Below are 8,909 nucleotides of genomic sequence, written 5' to 3' on the forward strand. Positions count from 1 at the left end.
CCCACCCCCCCCCCCCCCCCCCCACACACACACACACAGATAGAGAAGACATGGTATGGTGCGGTCACCCTGCGTTTCCTCTCCGCTGCCTCCTTCTCTTTGTTAGTTGCACTACTTCACACCCGCTCTCTCACATGGAGTGCACCGCACTCTCACAACAGCCGCATCGTCGACAGCGACTACCCCCCTCCCCAAAAACCAACACGCAGGCGACGAAAAGATGCAGAACGGAAGAAGAGGGTGTGCACGATGAGCGACTGCTCCAGCCAAGGCTATTATTCTCAGGTTTAGCAATGTACGTCCTCTCAACCTTACGACATGGCAGCTCACATGCTTCATGTTCTTCCCCCTGTGTAGGCCATCGTTCTCAACACCTCAGCCCGCACCACTTTACCATTTCTCTCTCTTTCATATTCCTCCCTTCACCATCTTCCTTCGCCATGGCCCCAGCCCAGGCATGCACGCCCACATACACGCTTACTGGTCACGCCGACAATCCACCAGGAGCTTTGACAAGTGCTCCCCGCTCTTCTCGCGGGGCACACGCTACCTTCAGAGCGTGCGCCAGGGAAGGAGAAGGGCCAACAAGGATCAATAGCGCCAGATGCTGCGAGTTTCACTGTCGTCGTGCGTTTTATGGCGTCTGCACGGTGCCGTAGGGACCGCTTCGGGTGCTGTGGCAGCCTCTGTCGTCGTTACGTCTTCTTCAGTTATGTCCGACGAATGGGCGTCTCCCCCTTCTTCACTGGTCTCCGCGCGGCGCCGCTGTAGTGCGAGCACCTGCAGCGTCCACGGTGCTTCCAGCAGCACATCGCCTCATTGCCCTGCCTCGTCTCCATCCTCTACTCCATCTACTGCCTCGATGGAGACGACCATATTGACCAGTGGTGCTACTTCGGGAGTCGACCCTGGCAGCGCGTGTCTGACGGCACACGGTGTCTCCATTGCTTCTCTACGTTCTGCCTTTAGCGGCAGCTGCGGTGAGAGCGGCCGCATTCGCGAGGGCGACACAGTCACCGTGCGGGCTCGCTTAGAGCGGACGCGCAGCCGCGGCAAGCGCCTTGCCTTTCTCCACCTCCGTCAGCCTCCCCTTGAGTCCGTGCAGGCTGTGTGCGAAGGTAAGGCGCTGACGAAGCAGGCGAGGAACATTACGCCAGAGTCAATTGTCGATGTCACAGGGGTCTTGTGCCGTGCAGCCACCTCTGTGCAGTCGACCACGTGCCAGGGGTGGGAGCTGCAGGTGTCGGCGCTGCAGGTCGTCAGTCAAGCGACCACCCCACTGCCATTTCCATACCACGACACGAACACAAAGCTGGACACACGCCTCAATCACCGCGTCATGGACCTCCGCACAGAACAAATGGCCGCGACGTCACGGCTCGTGTCGGCGCTCGGGCAGAGCTTCCGCAACGAGCTTCTCGCACTCGACTTCATCGAGGTGCACACACCGAAGCTCCTTGGGGCCGCGTCGGAGGGAGGCAGTAACGTGTTTCAGGTGGACTACTTTGATCGCAAGGCGTACCTGGCTCAATCACCGCAGCTGCACAAGCAGATGATGCTGATGGGCGACGCGATGCGCGTGTTTGAGGTCGGGCCGGTGTTTCGCGCTGAGAAGAGTCTGACACACCGGCACTTGACAGAGTTCATTGGTCTCGATGGTGAGATGGTGATCAAAGAGAGTCACACGGAGGTGCTAGACGTCCTGGAGCCCGTCATGTGTGCCGTTCTGGCGCAGCTTGCACAGAAGCACAGCAACCTTATCGATGCTGTCTGGAAGCAGCAGCAGCAGCAGCAGGGGTCAGAGCTGGAAAACAGCGACGGTGATCCACTGCCTGACCCTGCTACGGAGCCGCCTCGTTGTGACGGCCGCGGTAACGCGCAGCGTGATGTGTGCTGCGAGGTAGCGCTGGAGCGGATCGAGTTTTTGGGAATCACTACGGATGCCTCTCCAACGGCGCAGACACCATTCAAAATCTCCGCGCAAGGTGATCCATATCACGCTCGCGTGGGCGGTGACGGTAGCGGGTGCCGTGTGCTTCGCATGAGCTTTGCAAATGCGGCACAGCTGCTGGTGAGCTGCGGTGAGTCAGAGGGCGTAGTTGACTGCGCACTGCCCGCTGATGACTTTACGCTGCCGCAGGAGCGCCGCCTTGGCCAACTCATAAAAGAGCGCTACGGGGTTGACCTCTACGTGGTCGATGGGTTTCCCTCCGCCACCAGACCCTTTTACACGATGCCGGTTGACCCATCAACGCCGGATGGCCCGACGCGGAGCTACGATATGTACCTACGTGGGGAAGAGATCTGCAGTGGCGCACAGCGTGTCCATGAGATAGAGCTGCTGGAACAACGACTCTTGGCGAAGAGGGTGGACAGGGTGGGTCTGAAAGACTACGTTGACTCCTTCCGCTACGGCGCGTGGCCACACGGCGGCTTCGGCCTGGGGCTCGAGCGCATTGCTCTCTTGTTTCTTGGTCTCAACGACATCCGGCAGGTGTCACTGTTTCCACGTGACCCGAAGCGGATTAGTCCATGAAGCGCCCCCCGCCCCCCACTCCCCCACTCCCGCTTCATAGGAAAGGAGGCGGGGCTAGTGTAATGCGTCGTCAGCCTTTTTGAGGTTGCGACTCTTCGCCCGTGCCCACCTTGTACACCCACCCACACACGAGTGTTTCACATCATTACAGGCGAAGTCACACAAAGCGGAAAAACAAAGCAAACTCAGAGAGGACACGCGAGCCCCTAGCCCCAACTTCACAAGGGCACAACGTCAACCCACTCGACCTGCACCGTTGACACACAGGGGGATGAGGACAAGAAGGAGGCCCTTCATGTCGAGTGATTGGGACTCCTTTCCCATTACCTCCATCACACTGCCAGATCAAGTGCAACGAGGAGTGCGCACCAGTGATGAGTGGTAACGATGCGCGTCTCGTTTTGTCTGCTTGGGTGGTGCTGCAGAGAAGAAGGGAGGAGAGTTGGGGGACTTCTCTCCTCCCTCCTATGCGGTGACGGCTGGTCTCACGAGGGTGTGCTGTTGGGCACACGTTTCTCCACCTTGTGTTTGCCACCGACTCACACCCCCCTTTACTGGGGTTGTGGCCCCCCCTCCCTCCCTCCCTCCCCGGCCACGCCACTCTCTACCCCCGCCTCCCAACACCACCAGTGACTGGTGTCTCCATTTCGTCCTACCTCATTCTTCGTGCTGGCATTTTCTTCACCTTCCGTGCCACTTTCTCGGCGTCCGCACCCCCCCTCCTCCCCCCTACAAGTGACTGTCGCCCTGTGCGTTCTGCAGGCCCGAGAAGAGCCTCCACATGTAGGTGCTGGTAGAACAACACACGCACACGCACATCGATGCCCCGCCTTTCAAGGGTGAGCGCGCTCTCTGCGAGGCGGCGCTGCACCTCAGCCTTCCAGGAAACGTGGCTCGCGCCTACTGCACGTTTCCATCGCCAGTGGCACAGCACCGCAGCGTCCTCCCCCCGTGCCGGGGCTGCTGCCACGCCAGCAGCGCGTCACGCTGATCCCTGTCCGGCAGCCGCTCCTTGCTCGACTCAGGTGCTTTCTAGCCACAGCTGCCCGACAGCAGCTGTTCTTGTCGACACGAGTGACAGCGCTCACGTTACGCTGCCCTACTGCCTGGCGGATGTGCAAGAGAGGGTACGCGCACAACTTCGGCTGCTGCTTCTCCAGCGCCTTCTTGCCCCCTTGGTCACGGAGTCTCTGATGGACCTCTTTGGAGAGCAGCCCAGGGAGGGTAGCAGTGACATACATGCGGGTGGAAGTGGTGACGCCGCGGCATTGGCGTCCACCGTCGTCCACAGCGTTACCCAATCGCCGAGCACTCTGCGCTACCTTGCCTTCTCCCACAAGAACCCGCGACTCCGGCATCCCAGCTGGGCACCGCTCTGGGCAGCGAGTCCGCAGTCGAACACACCCTCTACTTCGTCCTGCACCCCGTCTATGGAGTTGAACGTTGACATACACGCGGACGCCAAGCGGCCTGACGAGGCGGCAGTGGATGCCTTCGACGTCCGTGTCACTCTGGTGGAGCAAGATGCGGCAGAGACCCTTGTGCGACCTTGCCTCGGGGAGGTGGCGCCTCTGTTAGGCAGCCACATGTGTGGTTCCTTCCGCGCCGTCACCACTGCTGCTCACAGCGCGATGTCAACGACGCTTTCATCCTCCACTACGGCGGCGGAGGTCTTGTCTGCCAAACCCGCTGCGCCATCGCCGTTACCACCGCCTTCTTTCACCGCCGTCACCTACTGGGAATGCTGCCGCGTTGACTCCTACCTTCCATCCTACGTGCAGGTTCAGGCCGCTGTGCGCCATCTGCTCCTCCGACGGAGACCTACAGCCGACTTCACCGCAAACGCACGGTCAGCAGTGCCTACGGCGTTCGTGTCGGTGCCACAGTTGCCACCGGCACGCCCCTTGGCGCTTGTCGCGGTGGTCGCGCCAGACCATCTGACAGCGCTGTACTCGGAGTTTGTCGACATGCTTGAGCGAGAGGGCAGGCAGCGGCTGCATCAGCCGCAGGGAGGCGCCACGTGTGGTGGCCCGGTGCACCTTCTTCTTTTCAATAGCAAGGAGCTGGTGAGAAAAAACGTTGCCGTGTAGATGCCTCGACGAGTGGCAGACAGAGCTACGGCCACCCACTGGCCGTTTGGTTTCGTTCATCAGACACCAACCTCCCCCCCTCCTCCTCATCGTAGAGCCTTTCTCAAACGTCAGTGCGCGTCTCACGCTCTTTACCGAGACCATCACGAGGGACTCGTTGTTTCCCTTTTCACCTCGCTTCCTTCTTGGGCCCATTCTCTGTACTACCAAGCCAAATGACACCCCTGCCATGCCTGCGTGTGTGTGTGCTCAACCATGGTAGAGGAGGCTAACAAGGCTGTAGCGCGAGCCCCTTGCACTGGCGCGCGCGTTCTCGCTGTTTCTTCTTGAGCATAATTGACTCGAATGCCGACTTATGCTGTGTCATGAGCTCAGATGTTTCCACGAGGTACCGCCAATGCACCCGCACCCCTCTTTTCGCTTTAGCCCCCCCCCCCCCCTTTACCCCCTCTCTTTCTCTCGCTTGCTTGCGTGTCTACACGCGCTCTAAGATGTATGTGCGTACTCGAATGCGCCTCCCCCAGAAAGGCGTGCGTGTGCGTGTGTCTCACCAGGATGGCAGCACCACCACGCTGCACGCTTCACATCGCTGTTGATACGGATCTGGCCGTCAGCTTTGACGGCCTCCTCTGCCTGCCACATGCTGACCCCAACTGCGCTGGTGGGTTCTATGTGACTCCGTCGGCAGCGCATGCAACGTTGTTTTCGAACCTTCCATCTCGCACCTGCGTGCATGGCGTGCGCCAGGTGAACGCCGTCTCGCAGACGGTGGTACTGCGCCTAGGGCCCAGCACCTCGCACGCCGACAGCAATAGTGCACTCCCGCCTGCATTGACTTCAGCGTTGACAAGGAACACGTACGTGGTGGTGGTGCTGGATGCACAGCAGGTGCCGCAGATGCTGTCGGCCGCGATGGCGCGCCGGTGTCCACCGCACGTGAGTGGTGCAGGACCACTTGGCTGGTACCTCGATGCCATTGTTGAAGGCTTGCTGCAAGGGGAGGAAGAGGATGGCGTTGCATGTGGGAGTGACACCTTGTCCACGCTGACTGGCGCGGACACGAAGGGGCCAAGCACCAACCAGGCATGCGCCACCACGCATACTCACCCAGTGCGACACGGCAGCGTTGACGCCGGGGTCGTACACATGCACATGATTGTTGTGCCGAACGCCACGATTGCATTGAGCGGACTGAACAGCACGAACATGAACATAACAGGCGCCGAGGCCGCCGCTCTCTTCAGCGCTGCCACCGCGTGGTGCGCTGCACGACGAGTGATGTTGAAGGCCGGTGATGTGGAGGGTCCCCTAGCCGATTGCAGCACCAATGGCGCAGATGCACGGAGGAGGTCACACGTTGTGCCTGTGGAACTAGGCTTGTGCGCTACCGCTGCCCACGCCCAGCAGGCAACGCAGATGATCGCCGCGCTGGGTAACAAGTTGCTCAAGGTGTGGTCCACCTCCGCAGCAGCAGTCGGTTCTACGTCTCTCTGCGACAGCGCGGCAGAACCGACGAGCATGGTTGGTGCCGCTGACGTACGGTGTGACACACAGCGCAAGGTCATCCCAAGCGACTTTCATGCTCTGTACACGAGCATGCTCACGGAGGTGCTCACTTTCTCGGAGCGCAAGGCGATAGCGGCGGTGGCTGCCTTCCCTACCATGTGTCACCTCTTGGAATACGTAGACGGTATCGTGGCGTCGGCGCCTGCTGCTCGAGATGGCAGCGACGGCAAGGGTGGTGTGGTCGCACAGGTGGCAGGTGCAGTGTATAGCACCAACTATGGAGAACATCGCTCATGGAAGGTACTGAATAGTGACATCATAGAGGCCCTGGTGACGGAGTACGAACGTTAGAGCTGGGCTGAGGTGGCGGAGGCAGAGGGGTGTTTGGAGGAGGAGGAGGAGGGGGAGAGGGAGGAGAGAGAGAGTTACGCCCGACACTCCCTCTCCTCCTCGTTGGCTACAAGCTCCTCTTATTTTGGTTTCCTCCCAACTTTTCCTGTCGGGGCGTAGCAGAGCGGCAAACATTCTCCTCCTCCCGATACACACACCCAGACACACACGCACACGCACGGGGGAGGAGCGACTGCTGCATCGACCTCGACAAGAGCGACAGTTGTGGGGGCGCGGGGGGGGGGGAGGGGGAGCAAACTGCCGTGACTGTGCGTGATAGTACATTCGTTCCACTCACGACGACCCACGCTCACACTAGGCTCTGAATAGAAGGCGGGAGGCGTTACTGTCGCTGCTGTAGCTGCCGCTTTTTCATGGTGGAGAGGACCATGCTGCATCCACTACGCGTGTGTAGCAGCTCCTGTGATTCATGACACGTGCGGATGAGGCGTGCGTTGAAGTGTAACCCTTTATCTCTTTCTCTTTCCTTACCCACCCTTCCTGTGATCCTCACCCATCCCACTGGATCTGCTCTGCCCCCTCTCTTTCTCCCTTCCATGATGTCATGTGTGCGGCTTGTACGTGTGTGTGTGTGTGTCCTGTGCGCAGGTCACTCCGACGGAACGTACGGCACGTCGCCCTCTTTCCCTTTCGCTGCTCAGCTGCAACCCCTCTCCCTACACCCCCCCGTTTACACCTCATCACCCGCCTGTCACTCGCCCTCGCCAGCCACCCTCGTCATCTCTTTTCCTCCTTTCCATCAATGTCAGCCGCTACAGCATCGTCAGTGGGGCAGCGCCTAGCTCAACTGGTGAGGCGCTTTGATGCAATCGAGGCTGACCTGCAGCGCTTACAGCAGCAGCTGCGAAACGCTGCCCTTGGTGAAGCCGCTGCTGGTGCCGCCTCCTCTGGCGTGTCATCCAGCGGTACGAGTAGCGCTCTCAAGGCACCGGCCGACCTGTCGGCGCTGCAGCCCGACCCGAAGGATCCGCTGGAGGTGGCAAAGCTGCGGCGCCATTGTCTAGAGAATGGGCTGCACTCTGCCGAGTTCATATGGGTCCCGTTAAACTACTATCAGGAGAACCTGCAGTGGCGGCGCGACGCCCTGCAGGCACCGAGCATTCGTCATCTATGCAAGACGATCTTAATGGAGAACACGCATTGCACGAACAACGACTGCGCCGACCACCGCAACTCGCGCTACTACCTTGTCGTGTACCAGTACGTGGACCGCTTCAACTCGGACATGGTCGGCCGCGTGATTCACGAGCTAAACCCCGGCATAGGGAAGAAGAAGTTCAACTTCCGGCTGGCGGACCCGGCGGAGGCGGAGCGGCTGACGGGGGTGCGCAGCGGCGCCGTCGCCCCGTTCGGCACTTCTGTCCCGATTCCGGTGATCCTGAGCGCCGGTGTTACCAAGTTGACCCCACCAATCTTCTACGTCGGCGGTGGCCACGTGGACTGCAAGTGCAGGCTCGACATGGAGGAGTTCACCCGGGTGGCAAACGCAATCGTGGCCCCTATCACCGTGCCCCTAACGGAGGAGGAGCTTGGGCAGATTGCGGACTAACGTGGCAGTAGAGACGCGCACACACAGGCGGTGGGAGGGGGGAGCGAGGCGGCAGTGCTTGTATCGATCAGAAATGCAACCCGTCAGTCCTGTGCTTGTGCAAGGGAGGCAGCTGGACGCGGTAGAGCGAATGTGTTCACCTCTGAACGTTCATTCACTCTGCGTGCACGGCATCGACTCTCTATCCTCTGCCTACAGTACTGAAGCAAGAGCGAGGAGGTGCGTCGGATGCAGTGCGGAGGAGCAATCAAACTTGAAAAAGATTTGTGGCTGCTACAACTCCGTGGGATACCGGGTCCCTTCTCGGCTCTCTCCCAAAGCCACGTCACACCTTCCTCTCCTGCCCTCCTGAGGAACGTGAAGAGGGCGTATGGGCGTGCGTGTGCGCGCGCGCACAAAGGACTTGGCTCGTCGTCGAGGACGTAGAAGACTGACCCCGTCCCCCCGACATAAAGTGCGCTTCTTCCGTCACTCACCGAAGTGCAGAGAGTGAGGGTCCCAGCCACACCCGCATCATGACCGCCATCATGCGTACAGTCGAGAACCTCTTTCGGAAACTCTACCAGCGCAACGAATCCTTTGCTCCAAGGCGTGGCAGTGCTCTGTAGCCCAAGCGGCAGTATGACGCGGTCACGCCACTCTTCTCCTACTTCACCGCTCTTCCTTCCCCTTTCCCCCCTCTCTCTGCCCTCCTCCTTCCGTATGTGTGGTCGTGCGTGCGCGTGTGATCATGTGGCCCATCAACTCGCTCAACCATGCTCGCGTCATTCTCCTTCATCATCTGCGCAGAGCTTTATTGCCCGCCATAACCTCTCCT

General features: G+C 60.1%; 4 protein-coding genes across 4 annotated transcripts; all 4 read left to right on the forward strand.

The window, feature by feature from the left end:
- Positions 1–604: 604 nt before the first annotated feature.
- On the forward strand, positions 605–2,536 carry LPMP_211100 (aspartyl-tRNA synthetase, putative; the record flags this gene model as incomplete). The annotated part of the gene is made up of 1 exon (XM_010700594.1): positions 605–2,536. One exon carries the CDS (start codon positions 605–607, stop codon positions 2,534–2,536), a length of 1,932 nt encoding a protein of 643 aa, XP_010698896.1.
- An 821-nt stretch (positions 2,537–3,357) lies between these two features.
- Positions 3,358–4,626, forward strand: LPMP_211110 (hypothetical protein; the record flags this gene model as incomplete). The annotated part of the gene is made up of 1 exon (XM_010700595.1): positions 3,358–4,626. The coding sequence occupies one exon, from the start codon at positions 3,358–3,360 to the stop codon at positions 4,624–4,626; it is 1,269 nt and encodes a 422-aa protein (XP_010698897.1).
- Positions 4,627–5,181: 555 nt separating this feature from the next.
- LPMP_211120 (hypothetical protein) lies at positions 5,182–6,483 on the forward strand (the record flags this gene model as incomplete). The annotated part of the gene is made up of 1 exon (XM_010700596.1): positions 5,182–6,483. The coding sequence occupies one exon, from the start codon at positions 5,182–5,184 to the stop codon at positions 6,481–6,483; it is 1,302 nt and encodes a 433-aa protein (XP_010698898.1).
- Positions 6,484–7,087: 604 nt separating this feature from the next.
- On the forward strand, positions 7,088–8,092 carry LPMP_211130 (hypothetical protein; the record flags this gene model as incomplete). Its single annotated transcript, XM_010700597.1, has 1 exon — positions 7,088–8,092. One exon carries the CDS (start codon positions 7,088–7,090, stop codon positions 8,090–8,092), a length of 1,005 nt encoding a protein of 334 aa, XP_010698899.1.
- Positions 8,093–8,909: the final 817 nt, after the last annotated feature.

This window comes from Leishmania panamensis (assembly GCF_000755165.1).
Source record: "Leishmania panamensis strain MHOM/PA/94/PSC-1 chromosome 21 sequence".
NCBI lineage: Eukaryota > Euglenozoa > Kinetoplastea > Trypanosomatida > Trypanosomatidae > Leishmania > Leishmania panamensis.